The sequence below is a fragment of the Delphinapterus leucas genome, chromosome 7 (genome assembly GCF_059928025.1).
Source record: "Delphinapterus leucas isolate spDelLeu-1000000601 "Yukka" chromosome 7, BTC_Dleu_Yukka2, whole genome shotgun sequence".
NCBI classification, from domain to species: domain Eukaryota; kingdom Metazoa; phylum Chordata; class Mammalia; order Artiodactyla; family Monodontidae; genus Delphinapterus; species Delphinapterus leucas.
In genome coordinates, this window is record NC_143135.1 from 84,559,093 (window position 1) to 84,580,169 (window position 21,077).

The 21,077-nt window shown below is 36.4% G+C and overlaps 1 protein-coding gene across 1 annotated transcript in view; it reads left to right on the top strand.

Annotated features, from left to right (window-relative positions):
- ELMOD1 (ELMO domain containing 1) overlaps positions 1 to 19,540 on the top strand; it is a 45,610-nt gene extending 26,070 nt beyond the window's left edge. Inside the window, exons 5-10 of the mRNA XM_089915490.1 lie at positions 145 to 278; positions 4,166 to 4,234; positions 4,739 to 4,762; positions 7,660 to 7,710; positions 8,812 to 8,945; positions 19,181 to 19,540. Coding sequence (XP_089771616.1) covers positions 145 to 278; positions 4,166 to 4,234; positions 4,739 to 4,762; positions 7,660 to 7,710; positions 8,812 to 8,945; positions 19,181 to 19,353 — 585 coding nt within the window. The 3' untranslated portion in view covers positions 19,354 to 19,540. The remainder of the gene's footprint in view (positions 1 to 144; positions 279 to 4,165; positions 4,235 to 4,738; positions 4,763 to 7,659; positions 7,711 to 8,811; positions 8,946 to 19,180) is intronic.
- The last annotated feature ends 1,537 nt before the right edge of the window (positions 19,541 to 21,077 follow it).

Consider the following 21,077-nt stretch of genomic DNA (forward strand, 5'->3'; position numbering starts at 1 on the left):
ATAATCAAATCTTCAATTGTAATGTATTTGCATATATTCAGATTTCCAAAGTTCGTCCTAATAATGTAGTTTACTAAATTTCAGTCAATAAGAAAGGTATTATATGTGTGTATATCAACAGGCTAATTTTTTTCTTTTCTTCAGTTATGGAAATTCTTGAAGCCCAATACTCCGCTGGAATCCCGGATTTCTAAGCAGTGGTGTGAAATTGGTTTCCAAGGTGATGATCCTAAAACAGATTTTCGAGGAATGGGACTTTTGGGACTGTACAATTTGCAGTAAGTAAAATGAAGAATGGTTGAGTTTTAAAGTGATGTTCTGATCTCCTCATACTGAAATGTCAAAGTTGATTTATTAGTCCCAAAAGCCACTTCCCAGGAGACTCCAGGAAAACATTCAAATCCTCTGATTTGAACTCACGTTCATAAAATTTAAAAAGCTCCTACCATCTTCCTTTTATCTGGCAAACTTCATGGATTCTTTTAAACAAATCTCAAATTTATTTTTAACTTTTTGTTATGAAAAATTTCAATTATATTCAAAAACAGTGGAACGATTATAAAGAACCCCCTTTACACTGATCACCCAAATTCAGTAACTATTGAGATTTTGGAATAATTGCAACACTTGTTTTTTTGGTAGAAGTGTGTTAATGAAAATCCTATGCTGTTTGTTGTTTCACCCTAATATTTCAATATATAGCTCTAAAAGACATCAATATTACCTTACATTAACCACAATGACATTATTACACCTAACAAAATTAACAATGATTCCTTGGTATCATCTATATCCTGACTATATTCAAATTACCCAATTATCTCAAATATGTCTTGTTACAGCTGGTTTGATCTGATCCAGTTCCATGTAAGATCTATGCATTGCATTTAGTGATTATATCTCTCTCGTTTTTTTTTTTTTTGGTCATCTTATTTTTCTTTAATTAATTTTTATTGGAGTATAGTTGCTTTACAATGTTCTGTTAGTTTCTTTTGTACAGCAAAGTGAATCAGCTATACGTATACATATATCCCCTCATTTTTGGATTTCCTTCCCATTTAGATTACCACAGAGCATAGAGTTCCCTGAGCTATACAGTAGGTTCTTGTTAGTTATCTATTTTATACATAGTATCAATAGTGTATATATGTCAATCCCAATCTCCCAATTCACCTCCCACCTTGCCCTCTTGGTAGACATACATTTGTCTTCTACCTCTGAGTCTCTATTTCTACTTTGCTCTCTGGTCCTTTTTAATTAAATCAGTCTCTCCCCCTCCCTCCTCTCCTTTTGCCCCTCCATCATGTCATTAATTCATGCAAGATTCTAGGTCAACTGTCCTATAAAATATCCCACAATCTGTATTTGTCTGTTTGCATTTGTATCCATCCCCGGTATGCCCTGAAAATCAGAGGTACTCAGAAAGAGTTGAATAGGTTCATGTTGACATCTTGGTGGGAGGCCTGCATCATCCCCACTCTCAGTCTTATGCTGAGATGGATCAGAGGAATCACAGCCTGATGGCTCCATTATAAAGTCCCCATCAGCCCTTTATCTAACCATTTCCTCCAGTTATCTTCACTGAACCAATTAATTGGGCAAAGAGTGCTTTTCTAATTCTGTTATTCTTCCCACAGTTGTTGCCTAAAATTCTGTAAAGACAGTTTCCTTTATTAAATACGGTTATTTGGTTTCTCTAAAATATAGGCAGGGGACTTCCTTGGCGGCACAGTGGTTAAGAATCTGCCTGCCAATGCAGGGGACACGGGTTCGAGCCCTGGTCCAGGGAGATCCCACATGCTGCAGAGCAACTAAGCCCGTGCGCCACAGCTACTGAGCCTGCGCTCTAGGGCCTGCGAGCCACAGCTACTGAGCCCGCGTGCCACAACTACTGAAGTCCGCATGCCTAGAGCCCATGCTCTGGAACAAGAGAAGCCACCGCGATGAGAAGCCCGCGCACCGCAACGAAGAGTAGCCCCCCGCTCACCGCCAACTAGAGAAAACCCGCACGCAGCAACGAAGGCACAACACAGCCAAAAACAAAATTTTTTTTAAATAAGTAAAATAAATAAATTAAAATATAGGCAGGACAGCTGCTCAAGTAAATAAGTTGCCAATTTTCAGAGTGAGGAATTGGTGCCCTAGTCCCCTTGTTAGTGATCAAACTTTTTTTTTTTTGTATGTTTTTTGTATGTATGGTTTTTGTATGTTTATGTGATTTAATAATGGTGCTCATTTTTTTCATGCTTAAATTGGGTCGTTTGTAGCCATTACTTTTCAAGAAAAAAGGAGTCCTTTTAGGTTGGCTCTTGTGTCCTTTGACACTACCCTACTAATGAGGATAGTGATATATTTTTAAAAGAAAAAATGGCATTTTTAATGACACCCATTTCCCCCTAAGATCTTTTATTTTAAATTTAGGAAGTTTAATAATCACCCATGCTTTTATTTTTAAGATGGTAATTTTTTAATACAATTTTTAAAGATTACACTCCATTTACAGTTATTACAAAGTATTAGCTATATTCCCCGTGTTGTACAATACATCCTTGTAGCCTGTCTTATACCTATAGTTTGTACCTCCCACTCCCCCACTCCTATTTTTTCCCTTCTCTCCCTCCCCACTGGTAAATGTTTTAAATGTTACACTATTCTGTAATGTGAGTGAATAAAAAGGTAAATTTTGATGACAAAGGTGGTGTTACAAATAAGTGGGTAAAGGATGAGCTTTTAAATAAGTGGAGCTGAGGCAATTAGCCTTCCATTTGAAAATTAAATTAAATTAAATCTCTACCTTGCCTCAGTTTATAAATTGAATGTCAAAAACAAATATTTACAACTTTTAGGAGAAAATCTTTAAGATATGTGAGTAAAGAGGGATCTCTTAAAGATAAAAACCAAAAAAGCACAAACTGTAAAAGAAAAATCAATAAATCTCACACATTAAAATCAAAATCTTCTATAAGCCACCATAAATAAAATGAAAAGAAAGCCAAGACTGACACATAATTGATAAAGGATCTATATCCAGTATATTGTTATCTGTAGGCTTATTTATTTGAGGACATTTTTAGATATACTGGACCAAGAAATGTGAACAGAAACCTAATTCTAATTCAGACCTATTCTATAAACATAAATGACCAACAAAAGTATGAAGAGACTCAATTTCATTAATAATCATGGACATGTTTACTAAATTTGCTGACTAGCTTTGAACTTTTCTGAGAGGAAATTTAAGAGGTTGTTTTATCCTTTAGATATATGCAGGAAATACACATCAAATTAAATAATACATGCTATATGTAGTTGTATTTATTTATTTATTTTTATTTTTTTGCAGTACGCGGGCCTCTCACTGTTGTGGCCTCTCCCGTTGCGGAGCACAGGCTCCGGACGTGCAGGCTCAGCGGCCATGGCTTATGGGCCCAGCCGCTCCACGGCATGTGGGATCTTCCGGACCGGGACATGAACCCGCGTCCCCTGCATCGGCAGGCAGACTCTTAACCACTGCACCACCAGGGAAGCCCCTGTAGTTGTATTTTATAATTGTCTTTATGAAGTATTTTTTATGATATATTTTTGAGGGTATGTAAGCTTTTTGTATGTGGGAAGGGAAACTTCATTGCCCCTTTCTTCCCAGAACAGAATTTTTTTAACATCTCTAAGCTCCATAAGATATTTTCATCCAGAATTCTAACACCCCGTGAATATTCTCCAAGAAAGTACATTTGAACTTTTATCACCTCCTCTAGTCTCATCCTTTCTCTGCCCTTTGGCTGTCATAGCCTCTTACCATGTCCCTTCATCCAGATTTTTTCTGCCTTCTGAGGGGCCTCCTCCTGCCTTCCTAACAAGAATCTATAACCCTCATTAATAAGAATATCTTTGGCTTGTTAGGGAATGGTAAAGTTCATAATTAAATTTTCAAACCTACTCGAATCATTCCTAAATATTTGTGTGTTTTACAACTACCCTATTATACTGTCATTATATTTGGAAAATTCTATTATGAAAAGCTGTTCATTATCTGGAGGAGCTGACACAGGAGCTGACATACGCTTATGCTGGTGTCCATCTCTGAATCCAAAATGGCCTCAAATTGGATTGAAATGAATGTATTCAAAAGGTATGGAGTTATGGTTTTCTTTCCCTCCAACTGCAGGTATTTTGCAGAAAGGGATGCTGCAGCAGCACAGCAGGTCCTATCTGATTCTCTTCATCCAAAATGCAGGTAATTGTTGAAAATGAAAGGTGGATTAGGCTTTGTGGATTAGGTAGAATTAATTTCATCTCCTATATAGCTCTATTGATAAGATTCTCAAGAGGGTCAACCCACCAGAAGTGAGGCTTAAAGCTCTTCCAAACAAGCCCTTTTGACAAATGCTGAATAGGAAGGTTATAATGTCAGGTACTTGTTACAGGATTTAGGATGTAAAGTGGCACTGTTCAAGTGAGATGTGTACTTGAGGGGCTGATAACATCTCTGGTGTCTAGGAAGATTGAGGAGGTGGGCATAAAAGAAGGAGAAAGCAGAGTATGGAAGAAACAGTTCAGAGACAAGGGACCACAGTGGGGGAATAGAGGGAAGAATGGAAGTCTTGAAGTCAGGGACCAAGTGAGAAAGTCTAAAATTGCTGAGGCTCTTTTTTTTTTTTTCTTAATAAAATTCTAGATTCTAAATTGTTTGCATTTTCATTTACCTTTCTAAATTTTTGTCTTTAACTGATTGCATTAGGGATATCACTAAAGAGGAAATAAGGTATTTTTCTTTGCTTTTGTTTTTTCTTGCTTTTATGTTATTTTACAATAAGTATGGGTAAGAATTTTTAAAGTAATATAAATTCATGAAAAATTTTCAAAAAGGAAACATTTCCCAACTTTTTATGTAATATAGTTCATTACATTGGGCTGTGTTTTGATGAAGGAAAAACCAGATTAGACTGACCTGATAGAAAATGTCAAAGAGCCTTTCTACAGCCATGTCTGTTGGAGAAACATTTTGAAACTTCACCTAAAGGCTGACACATTACCACACATTTCTGCTCCCATCTACTCCAAGAGAGGGACATTTCATCTGGGAATTTTGCTGCACAGAGTAAATCTCCTCTTCTATTAATGTCTTTCTAATTGTATTACTATAAAGAGTGTATACATGCTTTAGTTACTCTTATTATAGGAGTTCTATTTTGTACTCACAGTTTTGTATCACTTTTTTCTCCTCAGCATGACAGGTTATCTTGTTAGTGTTCATGTTTGCTAAATAAGTCCCAGATTTTATCATACCACTCTCAAAATCTATAAACAGGTTGACTTTGTGGCTCCCCTCCCATCTTACTATTATACTTACTCTAGCTTCAATTGGCTAAGATTCATTAAATTATCCTATACTTTCCAAATTTATAATTATAATTTTTTATAAGTTTAAATTTTCATTTTCTTTACATTTTATTTTATTTGAGAAAAGCACTAAAATCATAACTCTTTCTTCATATATCACATGGTTAAAATCAAACTGTTTTAATTTTTTAACTACATTGTCTGAATTACATGTTTCTGTAATGTAGAGACTCTGAAACCTCTCTGATTAAAATTGGCTGGGGAGTCTGTGTGCACTGACATTCCTTGGAGAAGCATCAGTTAAAAGACATGAATCCTCCATGGTCCTTGCGAAGTGACAATAAGCTTAAAATATTTTTTTTTATTAACCATTGGAGAGGGATTGATTTTGTCTATGAGCCATTCTCAAAGAAAGGCTTTATAATTTTATATCCTGTGTTGGCCACTAGAGAGGAATTATTTGAGGGTGTGATTACTCTTATTTAAGAAGAGACTAGTATTTGTGTGTGTGTGTATGTGTGTCTGTGTGGGCACGCACACACTTTGTCCCTCAAGCTACAATAAAATTGACTAGATAAATTTCAAGTATTAATCACTTCAAATTGATGGTAAATATTGAATACAAATCAGAATGTTTTGAAAATGCTACTGTCCTTCACAAATGTCTGAAAGAAATATATATTAACCCATAGTGATATCAACATAGTTTCTTTCAGGCCCTGAATATTTCAGGTGTTGAATAGGGAGATGCCATAAAATACTAAGGAAAGTTCTTTCCTGTCTACCCTTCAGCAAGCATTATATGTTATTTCTCTTGTGAAGATCAATCTATTGAATTCTGAAGTAACTTGAGAGATAAAAGTAGGTTCAAGTTTAAGAGAAGAATTTTGATGGCTTGTATTTTTGTTTGTTGTGTGTGTGTTTCCTGAAGAGAGGAATTCCTTCTGTTTGGGCCAGGATATCCTAAGTAATCAAATGAGTGGAGGTCATTTGGCCTTTTCTTATATTTCCAATGCAGATAGATTTAATTTAACAAAATACAGAGATACTATGTATTTACAAAGGTTTGTTGAAGAGAAAATAAGTGCTTATAAATTTGTTTATATAAAATTTCTTAAATTTCGCATCTAACTAATTTCAGTTTGGATATGAGTCTTTTAAGTAAAAATCTCCTGATGCCTCTTTGGCTGACTTGTTGGTTTGTTAATTGGCACTTGCACTTTAAAAAGAAGTGGCTTATTTTAACATGAATTAAAGACAATTACTTTGAATTAGAGCCAGTCATTTACAGAGTAGAAAGTAAGTATAGTAAAATAACAGTTTTGCATCATGTTTTTGTGGGCCTGTGTTGTGTGTGTGTTACATGTATGTCTTTTAATGTAGTGTTTGCACTGTTTTATAAAGAACTCTCCTTTCTCCTACTTAGATGGAAGCTAAATGTTCATAATAACTCTAGTTTTAAAATTTTATTTAATTCCAAGGCTAACCACAATTTTTAGTGTAGAACACTGAATGAAAGTTCACATTGGCCACAAAGAAGAGTGCAACATGGTTCCTACCTACAAGATATTGGCAGTATGGAAGTGGGTGAGAATAGGGGGAATAAGAAAGTACACAAAGTAATAGAAAGCAAGTCAGTATTTTCAGAATGCTTTTATTATAGAACCCTTTCTTCAGTCTTATTCAGAAACTCAAATTATAAAAATTGATTAAAATCGAGCTACTATGATTTAGCTGTCTTAGCTTAGCCAGAGGAAATGCCACAGCACTTGTTGGAACAGAATTTTTAAAACCTATAAGTTCCTCCTTCCCTTATTCCCTCCCTCCCTCTCTCCCTTTTATTCTTTCCTTCTTTCTTTTTTTCACTAACTCAATTATTTATCAGTAAACATTTATTTGGCATCTGCTGTGTGCCAGACATCACAAATAAGGCTGAGTAGGATAATTGCCATGAGGGAAAACCAAACAAAATGCAGTGGGGAATCATGACTGAGGTGGCATCTTGCTAGAGGAGGAAGTATTATTTGATATTTAATGGATAATATAAAAGAGCATGTTTGGCCTTTAGGTCTGTCTCTCACTGCTGTACTATAGTGAATAAGGGATAAGTAGCATGGCTTTAAATAACTCCATTTCTGAGCTCCATATAAATTGTATTGTGGCTATTTAGTTAATAACATTTAAATTGATTAGTGTTTGATAACTGAGTTACAGACATCCCCACATCTAGTCAACAGTTTTAACAAAAACATTAAAGGAGAACAGGTATCAATTAGAGAAGTCTTATTTATTTATTTACTCATTCATTCATTTATTCAGCAAATTCAGCAAAGCAGAATGGGAGAAGAAAAGGATGGATAAAGCAATTGGGTGAGTGTGGGACTTCATATATAAAGGTTGTCAGAAGAGTACTGCAAAAAATGACAAGGATGAAAATGCACTTGTCCTGATGGAAATACATAATCCAGTTGAATTTTGGAAAGGACCTGTTTATATGTTTTTGTATTTACTTGTATGATTATATGATACTACTTTGCCTGTGACCAAGTGATGAAGTTTAGAAAGTTATAACTGTATGGAAATGATTTTCAAAAATCATAATTTGGAATTGTATTTGCTAGTCTTCTTTTAAGGATTTCTATCAAGTATCAGGCTATTAGTTAAAAGTTTACTTTAGAAGGTCTTTTTTTATAATGCCCCATTTCATCCAAAAATATTTCTGAGCAGAGAACTCCTTTTTTTTTATGTGCTGGATTTATAATACCAGAGAGGACTTAAGAACTCAGTTTCACTTAATTTTAGATAGACATGTAGAAAATGGACTAGAAAGTATACCCTGAGTGTTAAGATGCTAGTTAAATTTTTCCTCATTTTAAAGGTAATATAAGATTTATTATAGAAAATTTCAAAAATATAGGAAAGTAAACAAAAAAAATCACCATAATCATATTACTCTAATATACCCATATTAATATTTTGTGGCATTTCACTCTAGTTTTTCTACACATTTGTGTGTATAATAAAACTTGGTTTGTTCTATACACAATGTTTTATATCCTGCTTAAATAATCTTTAGAAGTATGGTTTTTACTAGTTGTAATATGTTATATGAGATTACCATAATTTATTTCGTCAGTCATCTTCTTTAGGATATATGAATAGTTTACATGTCTTTGCCATATAAATAATGCTGTAATGACTATTATTGTATATAAAGCTTTGCCATTTTCTGTTTTTTTCTCTCATATATTTGGGAATGACATTACCAAGTCAAAGCATATGAACTCTCAATTCTCTTGGCATATATTATTAAAATTTTCTGGTAATTTATAAGATTCAGGGTTTTGATAAGTTGGGGAGAGAAGGGAAATCTGACACTCTGATAATAGCAATTTAAATATCAAATTATCATTTTTTGAAATGCTTACTTCTCATATGTGATATACAGTTGGTGTGGCTTGCACTTTACAGGTACTCGTTTGCAATTGTGGGCATCAATATAACTGATCTGGCATATAATCTACTGGTGAGTGGAGCTCTAAAAACTCATTTCTACAACATCGCTCCAGAAGCTCCAACATTATCTCACTTCCAGCAAACATTCTGTAAGTGTCCTGTTGCTTAATTATTGATATAGGTTTCTATAGAACACTCTAGACAAGGGTTGAAGCTGAGAGATCTTTGTGATTTGGCTGCATTGGAGCCTTCGAACTTTCTCCTTTGGTTTTGATTTTGTTTCCTCATTCACAACCTACACATATTTTCAGGCATCATGAATATTTCCTCGTTCCCAGCTCTTGCCTAATAAATATCAATGTATCAACTTCCCATCTGACTTAAAGACATCAGAGATGTCTTTCTTCCTCTGATCCAGCATGGCATGACACTTAAGAGTGCAGGCTCTGAAGACAGCCTGAGTTGACTCTCAGATCTACGTTAACTACCATCTCTAAGCCTCAGCTATCTCATCTATAAAATGAGTCTTTTCCTCATAGAGCTGCTATGGAGGTAAAATGAGACGAGGATAAAAAGGCTTTTTATTAGCTAGTCCCATAGTAGTGCTCAGTGAACATTAGAAAGAGAAGGTGGTGGTTTAATGGGTGATATAGATGGTGGTAGAGTTGTCATTGGTATTACTTTTACTGCTACCACTACTAGTGCTACAGAGGGTAGTGTTTGCAGCCCTTTCTAAGTGTAGGTGCTAGTAGAGGGAAGTATTTTTGACCCTGAATCAGAGCCTTATGTTGTCCTTGCCTGAGGGGTATCCTTTGGGGTGGCAGTTGTGCTGAGGTTTCAGAACGAGAACGAGACCATTTAGTAGAGCCCTGAGATGCTATTCTCTAATTTTAGAGGCAGAATCCTAAAATGTAGCTGTGTGTCATTATAATCCTTGCTGGCCAGACATAAACTGGTTTGGAGGAACATGGAATGATAGTCTACAAAGTCTTCAAGCAATCTAAGCAATTTAAAGGAGAAATGTCTTTTAAACCATTTAAACCATGCTTACTGCACTGAGGGCCTCGTACCTGAGCTTTCTTAGCAAGAAAATTTCAAAATTCTTCTCATGTTTCTTTCAGGCTTTTTTCTGCTGTTATGTGCTAAACAGGTCTGCCACTCTTTCTAAGTATGGTTAAGATACAATCATTCCACCCCAAATCTACCACAGGAGAGTGTTGTTCCGCAGTTCAATTTTAAAATGTGATAAAGTCACAAGTTAACAGCCATTTACTTTATCTAAATTCCTAAATTAAGAGTGATTATGTTATCTAGGATTCTGTCTTCTTTTACATCTGCTTAAGCAGGACTTCCAGTTAAAGATGACATAATTAGTGTATGCATTATGCTCCCTTCTGAAATTACACTAAAGTTAATAGAAAGGGATTTTTCTAAGAAAGCATAAACCCACAAGGATAAAAATCAGAAACAAAGCACGAAAATCTCATTTTGAAAGCTGGAAAACAGATTAAGTGGTAAATGATTTAGTAGTCTTGAGAGAGCAAATCCTTAACAGGTGGCATGGAAAGGTAAGAAGCAACCTGATTTATTCCACAGGACTCCCCAAAAGGTTCAAGAATTGGCAGCATTAGATATCTCAGAAATGAGGGTTGGGCTTCCCTGGTGGCGCAGTGGTTGAGAGTCCGCCTGCCGATGCAGGGCACACGGGTTCGTGCCCCAGTCCAGGAAGATCCCACATGCCGCGGAGCGGCTGGGCCCGTGAGCCATGGCCGCTGAGCCTGCGCGTCCGGAGCACAGGCTCTGCAACGGGAGAGGCCACTTTTTGGCCTTTCAGCAAAGGCCAAAAAAAAGAGGCCTTTTTGCAGTGAGAGACCCACGTACTGCCAAAAAAAAAAAAAAAAAGAAATGAGGGTTAACGTAATAAGACCAAAAATAGCAAGATTGCTTGAAAATACGTTAAGAAGCTCTTAGAGGCCTAAATCCCCTTCTCCAGGAGACAGCTTCTGTCCTTCCCCCTCCTCAGCAGAGGCTGGTGTACTTTACAGGGAGAGAAAAATAAAGGGTCTCTGGTCTGACGAGAATCAGGTACAGCTGATGGCAAACCATACTGAAAGTGATGATGAAGACTGAGACCCAGGCTCCTTCTCCTACCCAATTCCTATCACTTTGGCAAGAGACTGACAAGGGCCTTCTCTGAAATCTGAACATCCCAAGAGAAAATAGCTGAAGATGCTGACCTCTGGGTCTCCCCAGTGAAGCAGCCCAGTCATATCACTCTACAGTCATGCTCACCATCAACAAACCCTACCTACATGCTCAGAGCTTCCAATCAGCTTTTAATCCAGTTGGCTTTTTATTTAGTAAAAAATATTTACAGGTAGCTAAGTATTACCAGATGTTTGAGTGTGATGGTTAAAAACATGTCCTCAAATTCTTTGATACTCCTCCCATTAAAAGGTAGATTTTTTTGTTCCTCTTACCCAGCCCAACTGGGCTGACCAGTTGGTTGACCAAGAGAATGAGCAGATTTGACACTATGTGACTTTTAGGGCTACATTAGAAAAGTATTTCATCTGTGGATAAAGAAGATGTGGTACATGTATACAATGAAATACTACTCAGCCATAAAAAAGAATGAAATAATGCCATTTGCAGCAACATGGATGCAACTAGAAATTATCATACTAAGTGAAGTCAGAAAGAGAAAGACAAATACCATATGATATCACTTATATGTGGAATCTAAAATATGACACAAATGAACCTACTTATGAAACAGAAACAAACTCATGGACATAGAGAACAGACTTGTGTTTGCCAAGGAAGAGGGAGTTGGGGGAGGAATGGAGTGGGAGGTTGGGGTTAGCAGATGTTAGCTATTATATACAGAATGGTAAACAACAAGGTCCTACTGTATAGCATGGGGAACTATATTCAATATCCTATGATAAACCGTAATGGAAAAGAATATTAAAATAAGAATGTGTATATATATATGTATGTATAACTGAATCACTTCGCTGTACAGCAGAAATTAACACAACATTGTAAAACAATTATACATCAATAAAAAAAATTTTTTTTTAAAGAAAAGCCTTTGATCTGAAGATCAGGGATTGAGCTGCCTTTGGAAGTATAAGCCACCATGTAAGGTATCTGATTCCTCTGTGTTGTGAAAAAGTCCAGGACATACAGAGCAATCATATGTAGGTAATCTGACTGACAGCCCCAGATGAGGTCCCAGCTGATAGCATCTACCACTAGACTTGTGAGTGAAGATGCCTCTAAATGATTCCTGCCACCAGCTGTCAAGTCACCCCCAACCTTCAGATCTTCCTAGTTGATATTCCAGGCATTGTGGATCTGTCCCTCCTCTACCCTTTCTGAATTCCAAACCCACTGAATTCATGAGAATATTAAAATGGTTTTTTTTAAGCCACTGAATTTTGGAATAATTTCTTAAGCAGCCCTAGATAACAAGAACAGTAAGGAAAGCCTCAAACATGAAAGAGGGTCTAAAACAGGCAGAAATAAAGCCACTATAAAGAAACAGAAACCATGCAGAGAGAAGAAAACTTCAAAAATACGTATCATTAATATCCCCAAGAGATAAGATAAGAAATTGCTACTATGAAACAAGAACAAGGTGCCATAGAAAGAGCATTCAGAGAATAAAAGAGTGTTCTTAGAAATTAAAAATCAGATAACAGGAATGAAATCTCCAAGAAGGATTAGAAGATAAAGCTGAAAACTTCCAGAAAGTAGAACAGAAAGTATAGATGAAAAATATAAAATAAAGGCTGAGAAATTAAAGTACCATTCTTGAAAGTCTTATAAAAGGAGTGCCAGAAAAAAGAACAGTGAAACTAAGGGGGGGGGAAATCAAACAAATAAATCAAGAAAAATTTTCAGAATTGAAGGATGACTTTTCATATTTAAACTAGTAAGCACCAGGATAATAGATTAAAATGGATTCACACTCAGGTCCATATCATTGTGAAATTTTAATACATAGGAAAGAGATGATTTTAAAAAATTCCAAATCTGTCACATAAAGAATTGGGAGTCAAGATGACATTGGATTTCTCAACAGCAACACTGTATTCTAGAAGAGGGTGGAATAATGTCTTCAAAAATTTAAGCAAATATTATTTAAAATCTAAGGGAATATGATTTCCAATTTTGAATTCTATACCCAGTCCAACTTACCAATTAAGTGTGGAGTAGAATAAACAAAATTTTTTGAGTGCAAAGTCTTAAACATTTTACCTTCTTGTACCTTTATAAGGAAGCTCCTGAAGGATATTTTTCCATAAAATAAGAGAGTAATCCTAAGAGGAATAAGTGAGGTACAGAAAGCAGGAAATCTATGAGAGAATAAAAGAGAAGAGAAGAGAAGAGGGGAAGGGAGGGGAGGGGAGGGGAGAGGAGAAGAGGGGAGGGGAGGGGAAAGGATAGGAGAGGAAAGAGAAGAGAATCTTTGAGATGAGGGAAGTCAAAAACTCAAGCAATGGAAAATATGTTATTTAGAGCTATGGAGGTCAGTAATCAAAGAATCAGCTGGAACAGTTGAAATGCTGCTTTAAGGAAGCAGGAATTAGGACAGGAAGTGTTGCTGGGTTTTTGTTTGCTCCTTGTAACAAGACTTATTAAACTATTTGACTCTATATGTATAATTTGATGCTCAACATAACTAATTATTAGAGAAATACAAATCAAACTACAATGAGGTATCACCTCACTCTGGTCAGAATGGCCATCATCAAAAACTCTACAAATAATAAATGTTGGAGAGGATGTGAAGAAAAGGGAACCCTCCTACACTGCTGGTGGGAATGTAAGTTGGTACAGCCACTGTGGAGAACAGTATGGAGGTTGCTTAAGAAACTAAAAATAGGGCTGCCATATGACCCAGCAATCCCACTCCTGGGCATATATCCAGAGAAAACTATAATTTGAAAAGATACATGCACCCCAATGTGCATTGCAGCACTATTTACAATAGCCAAGACATGGAAGCAACCTAAATGTCCATCAACTGATGAATGGATAAAGAAGTTATATATATATGTACACACACACACACACACACACACACACACACACACACTGGAATATTACTCAGTCATAAAAAAGAAGGAAATAATGCCCTTTGCAGCAACATGGATGGACCTAGATATTATCATACTAAATGAAGTAAGCCAGAGAAAGACAAATATCATATGATATTGCTTATATGTGGAATCTAACAACAACAAAAAAATACAAATGAACTTTTTACAAAACAGAGATAGACTGACCACAGACATGGAAAACACACTTATGGTTACCAAAGGGGAAAGGTGGGGAGGGATAAATTAGGAGGTTGGGATTAACATATACACGCGACTATACATAAAATAGATAACCAAGAAGGACCTACTGTATAGCACAGAGAACTATAATATGAATATGAAAAAGAATAGACATACATATGTATAACTGAATCATGCTGTACACCTGAAATTAACACAACATTGTAAATCAACTATACATCAATAAAAAGTAAATAAAATAAATTATGTATAAGTTGAATGAAAAAGCAAATTTTAAAATATATACCTCTTTATGACTTGTTAATGGAAAATGTAAGTCCCCTACATTTGTGATTACAGCTCCTACTCTGACAACTAGATGATTATATTTACTGCTGTAACAATTCTGACCATTTCCAGCAAATAATATTGAGGTTTTACTACAGATCAGATTCTGTGTTGAGGAAGACAGACATCTAAACAAATAAAACACGGTGGGAAGAATTTTGTTATTGAAGAAGTAAAATCTCACTCAGTCTGGACGTCAGGGAAAGCTTCCTAAAGCAAATTCCATTTTCCATGAGAAGTGAAAAATAAGTAGCAGGAAATATAGCAGTGGTGGCCTAGTGGTCCAGCGAGAGGGAGTGGCACAGGCAAAGGCCACAAGACAAACAGTGTGGTGGATTCAAGGAATAGAGCATAGGATTTGAGGTGGGGGGAGGGGTGTCTAGAGATGACAGTAGTAAGAGCAGGAATGGGGAAGGGGGATATCTTGAAAGAGTTTTGTAAGCCATTTGAAAGACCATAAACGTAGATAAATAGGACCACTTGCTTTGTTTTTCTACCCCTCGTACTTACCCTATTCTATAGTTACCATGTTCCTTAGGGAAGCCAGGGAAGCAATTCTGAGGGAAAATAGAATGAGTTCAGTTTTAGGTATACCAGGGGTGGGTTCCTTTTGGGCAATAGTTGGCATTCTAATGAATAGTGGGCATTCTAATACAAGGTTGTGGAGCTCTGAAGAATTACAAGGGCAGATTTGGGATTCATTAGCATTAAGGAGAAAATCAGAGCCATACAGTGGGGAGCTCTTGCAGGAGAGAATCAAAGTTAGAATCATAGGAATTGGCATATAAGAACAGGAATATTTATTTTGTTCATGACTATATCCACAGCACAGAACCTGGTACAGAATAGGTGCTCAGTAAATATTTGTTGGATGGATGGATGGACGGATGGATGGATGGATGGATGGGAGGGAAAAATATTGGCTGGTGTCCTTTTCAGGAGAAAGGAAGTCTAGTTACTCTGGAAAAATTTGGCCTTGTCCTGAATTGATAGGCTTCCAAGAGAATCTCAACCTGGGTGAGTAAGCAAGCAGTGGGATTACTTTTTTTTTTTAAGGCCCTCACCAGGTTTTAGAAACAGCAGCAATCCCATTGTGGATTGGGGTGAGGCAGAGGGACTCAGGCCTCTCTCCCTCTCTTGAAGAAGCAAACTGTGCTCTGAATTCGTTGCTCATCTATCAGACATGATCAGTTTTGCACCTCTTCTCTGTAATATTCTTGCAATTACCTGTGTCCTTGTGTCTCTGCAGTCTACTAACCGAATGCAGTGAAGCAAAACCAAGACACATTCAAGCAACAACAAATAAGCTGCAGTCTTGGGTTGGAAAGCCAAATTATTATTCCAAACAGGTATTTCATCTAGGTGAAAGGATATAAGAATATAATAGGTCTATCATTTTGACTTTACAGTATTATTCAGTGAGCACTGCACTGCCAAGTCAGTATGCTATGAAAATCACATTCAATCTAAAGCTCCACTGAACAGGCAGCTGCATTGAAATAAAGTAAGGTTAGGTGTAGTGAGCAGAAGGAAGTACAATAGCAAGAAGGGAAAAAAGAATTAGCTTTTCTTTGACCTTCAGAAGAAGGAGCTATTCAGTAGGAATAAGAACCAGAAAAAGAGAGTACACTGGAAAAGGCAGCAGATTTCAGGTACTGGCTTCCAGCTTCCAGCTATAATTGTGTGATTGTACACCATTCAAGTATCTCTTCTAAACCCAATGTCCTCATCTGCATTACCTATTCCATAAAGCTGCTGTAAGAATTAAATAAGAGATTATAAGCAATACCCTGACCCCTCTTTCCTCCCTCTGCTCTTCATGCCATTTTGTTAGCTTCCTTAGCTGGCAAATCATCATCTGAAATTGTCTACCTTGGTCCCTCTCCAAGAAACTGAGAATTGGGGAGCATAAGAACTCTACCTTTTTCTTGTATCTGTTACATATTTGTTAATTGGCAGATGGGCCAACTGATCAATTTGCCAAATGAATTTATGAACACTCTGTAACGTTATATAAATAAGTGGAGTTTTATGATTATGATATGTACCCTGGAAGCCAAGCCACCATTTCTACATTTTGATTAAAATCATGTTATACAGTGTCTAATTATTTTTCTGACAGGATAGAGAGAGTCCTAGGGAATCAGTTTGCAAGATTTACACCTTGACTTTTGTAGCCTTCAGAGGAAGGAGAATGGTGTTAGATTATTAACCACCCCTCTCCCTTCTACTCCTCTCCTAGCCTGTCTTTTAAACCTTTCAAAATGTTTTCCTGTAGTTGCCTGTAAGGTAGAAAAAGGGTGAAACCAAAGAGATCTGTATTCTTCTAAAACTCTATGCTACCCTAGATCACTTCTAGAGTGAGAATGTACATTGTGGAAAAGTGAATTTCTCATTAAAGTATTTTTCACAGTGCCTACTTATTATTGTCAATGGGGTAAATAACTTATTAATCATGAGGTACCAATGAGATGCTTTTAATTCATCAGTATTGGAAACCTGACTCTATATACAAAACAGGTCAGGTATGTTTATTTGAGCTCAGAAGCAAAGTCAGGAAAATTATGTGTGTATTTTATATAGCAAGGAAGAAGAAATTATAAATGATCATAGATTTTATTTAGAACCATAAAAATTATAGCATTCAGAAAGAAACCAAGGGAACTTAAAAAGAGGGCATCTTCTAAATCAATGGATTTCATACTTCAGTGACATGAGATTCATCTTACTGAACTGAGATGTCTGGTTGAATCTGGGAGGGTCTTCATTTTTTACAAGTACCTCATGCCATTCTTGGGATACTTTAGGATGGATAGATGATTGAATTCTTTTGGTTGAGTAAGATACTGAGATGAGAGGAAAGAATTTCTGTTAGTGTGTGCTGAAACAACCAGGATGATAAACAGACTCCAAGTCATGGCATATGAGAAATGGTAAGAAGAAATGGGGATGCTTAACCTCATGGCATAAAGGGCACTTCAGATACTTGAGTTGGAGAAGGATTGAATTTGTTCCAAGTAATATGGGGCAAGAAATTTTGGCCCAGTGTGAGAAAGCACCTCTAAAGAATCAGATTCTTCATTCATGGCCCAGGCTAATGTTAGTGTTGTCACCAGAAAAGTTCAAGACTGGGTGCTGCCACAGGGAATCCAAGCATCAGATGGATCAGAGACAGATGGATGGCTCCTGGGATTGCTGATACCTCTGATCTGGGGCTTCTCTGATATGGTCACGTTCCCACTACAGTGGTAGTGGGCCCTGGTTGGTGTAGCCCAGAGGCATTTGGGTGAGGGTTGGTATGTGTTCCCATCTGAGATGTTAAAATCAGTCAATATGTTAACTTGTGTTAACACAGATTAACAAAATGTGTTAATGTGTGTAGAGAGCCCAGAGGCAGTCCAAGCCTAGAGGAAATGAGTCAACCCAAAGAAAAAATAAAATAAATTCTCTCTCTCCTTACTACCCTTCCTCCTATAGTTGAAGAGAAAGACCATATACTTTAAGATGTACAAGCATACTTAAAAATGTAATGAATGAGTAACCAGGTAAGTTTGTGGAAATAGACCCACATCTGGCAGTGTGTGTTGGGGGTAGGAAGGAAGGTCATTTCTAATTTTGTATTACAGTGAGATATGAATAAAGGTTTTTAAAAATCTGTTTATGGAACTATGTTAAATGTTATCCCATAAGTAGCTAGTTACCAGAAAAATAAAAGCTATTGAATTGTTTTTACTATTAGAATTGAGTATGTTTGTTCCAAAGTTCTCTTCCCCTGCCCTCTGTCATCTCTACTGCTTACTCCTTCCCATGAAGGTGAAGGGCTAGGATTTAAACCAGGTTTCTGGCTCCAGAATACTCCAGAACTATCTTCTACTGCCTTCTAATGTTAAGACAAATTAAAGCTTGTGTAATGTTTGGTTTCCATTTTTCTAACTAGTATTATTTCCTTAAATACTTTTTTCTTATTATAGAGACACTTGACCTTGCTTTTGCTTTACTACATGCAAATACTTATTATTGTCTTTTAAAAAGCTATTCACATTTCAATTCTAAATGAGGAGGGAGGGGTACAGTGGGGAAACAATACAATAAGTAGGTTCTCATATCAAATATTTAACATTTAATCCAAAAATGTTCCCAATCCACATAACATTTTTGAGACAAAAAAGTATTTGAATATGAAATTATGCTTCAGAGCAAAGATGTCTTATTAGCAATTTCATATAGTTTAATGACCACTCTATTGTTCAGAGTTGATTTACAGTTTTTATTGTCTTATAATAGATTGTCAGAATGCATTCTTTTGATTTGTCAGGGTAATTTAAAACTTTACTCAAATCAAATATCAAGAGAAAAAAGGCTGAGTGGAGTACTTTTGAAAAATCACACAATTATGTTAATTTAATCAGGAGGTGAAGAATGAAGTAGTTACTGTCGACCTTTCAAAATATGTTCCAGTTGTTACTCATATTCTAGAAATGGCAGAATTGATTTTTCTTCCTGCTTGAGCAGAGTGAGAATAATTCTAGGACCAATTGCAAAAATCTTGCAGGTTGGTAGCTTCCACTGCACTGGTTTTAAAGAATAATTTTAACAGTAGTGTTTGCTGTATTTTGATCTTGTCTTTGAGTGACATGGTTGCTGTTAGTTGGTCTGACATCTTTTTCAGCATTCAGGGTCATTCTGAATATGATTAAGGATTTTTTTCCCTTGCATTCTTGTCACTGTCTTATCTCTAACAGGCTATTTGATGCACGAGTTTCATAAGTTTTGGATTGAAGAGGACCCCATGGACATAATGGAATTTAATCGTGTGCGGGAGAAATTCCGCAAGAGGATCATAAAACAGCTGCAGAATCCAGACATGGCATTGTGCCCACACTTTGCTGCCTCGGAAGGTTTAATCAACATATAGTCACCCACACTGGTTTTAATGGATACCGCAGGACAGTGCCTCATTATTGTGTTAGATCTCTGCTTAGGTCCCAGCTCACACACTGAATGCACACAGTGATTGTATGCATGCCTGTTAGTACAGTGTCTTCATATCTTCGTCATAATTACCAGATCCCCAAATACCACAATTTCTGCAGTATCTGTCATCCAGTGACTGCTCATATTGTGGCATCATGCAGTGTTACATCTTGCTTTGACACCTGGTATGGAGAGAGTTTTCTATTTTTTTAAATTGGCTTCCTCTCCCTCATAATTTAGTGTTGAAGAATTGTATTTCTCTAGCTGTATTTTATATATAAAAGATTTAGCTGAATTTTGTTCTGTGAAAGCCTTTTAATTTATTGATGTTTCATGACTATAGCTGCTAGCTCTTCAAGCCAGGTTCATGCTTGGACCTCATTCCAAAAAAGTATGACTTTAAAATAATACAAACAGACACATGATAAGACAAATCATTCTTGCAAATACTGCTGCACTTCATGAAAATGTAACGAGGCTAACAAGAAGTAAATTTAGGTAGGTGCTGGGGTTTTTTGAAGTACCACAGAATTATATTGTAATTTATCCCCACTTGTAATTGTGGCATAGTCATCTGGACATCAAATTATTTTATTCCCATAATTTTACTGGCTTGGATGCCTAAATATGTTTATGATGCTTGGAGCCTCAAAAAAGAAGTATGCACACTGCAAAAGCTCCAACAGCTTTTTCACTGCCTGCCTCTTGCTGAACTCAGAGTTACACCCTGGCACTGTTCTGATCCAGGCATCTTTGCTTGGGGCACTGAGTGGTGGCTGGTTTGTTGTCTATGTCAAGAGGTAATATTAAAAAACAATTTGCAAGAAAATGTGTTGCAAGAGAAGAACCTGAGCTATGTCATTCTGTAATATTTCTTGAAACTAATGACCTTGTCTTTTATCAGTGGAGGAAATAAATTGCTTGGAAGGAGAACAAAATCAAGTCATTTCAAAACTGCTTAAAATCATTTTAAAAACCATGATTTAGTTTGGAATTAATTATGATTGTAGTCTGTTGAATAGTATTTACCATGGCATTTCATACCCATGGTATTTTATACCTTCTGACTATCAGTTTTAGTATTATTAGATGTTTGTGTACTCACTTGCTTATATAAGTGAATTTTGAGTACTGCCTAACTCAGTTATGAATAAATTACATGTCATTCTACTGTAATGTATAGTGTATTTCATTTTAATATTTTTGTGCTTGTACAGCTTCTGAATATGCAGATATGTGAGTGGGTAGAATGTCAGACCGACAACCTGAAGCTGAATATAAATCATGCCATCGTTCAGAGTAATCAGGTGTGAATTACAGTATGTCATGTCTGAGAGACTGCTTTTATTTAACTAATCTTGAGGCCTGGTGTTGCTTTAATGAAAGAATAAGATCAAGCTTTTTCTTTGCAGCCTCCTCTGAAGCCGGATTGCTATACAGCTGATATAGAAAACATTAAGGTGCCTATTATTTCCTGGTCCATTCTAGCTCCTCTGGGATTTTGCTGTTCTTTCCCTTTCAGCTGTATGCCAGGTGGAAGGATTTTGCGTTGCATCTTTTATAGCCCTGTGTCCTTTCTTAGAATGGGGAAGGGAAGGAGTTGGTTAAAGCATGATATATACCATGAGTAGTGACAAGAATAAATATTCCTCTCCAGAGTAAGTG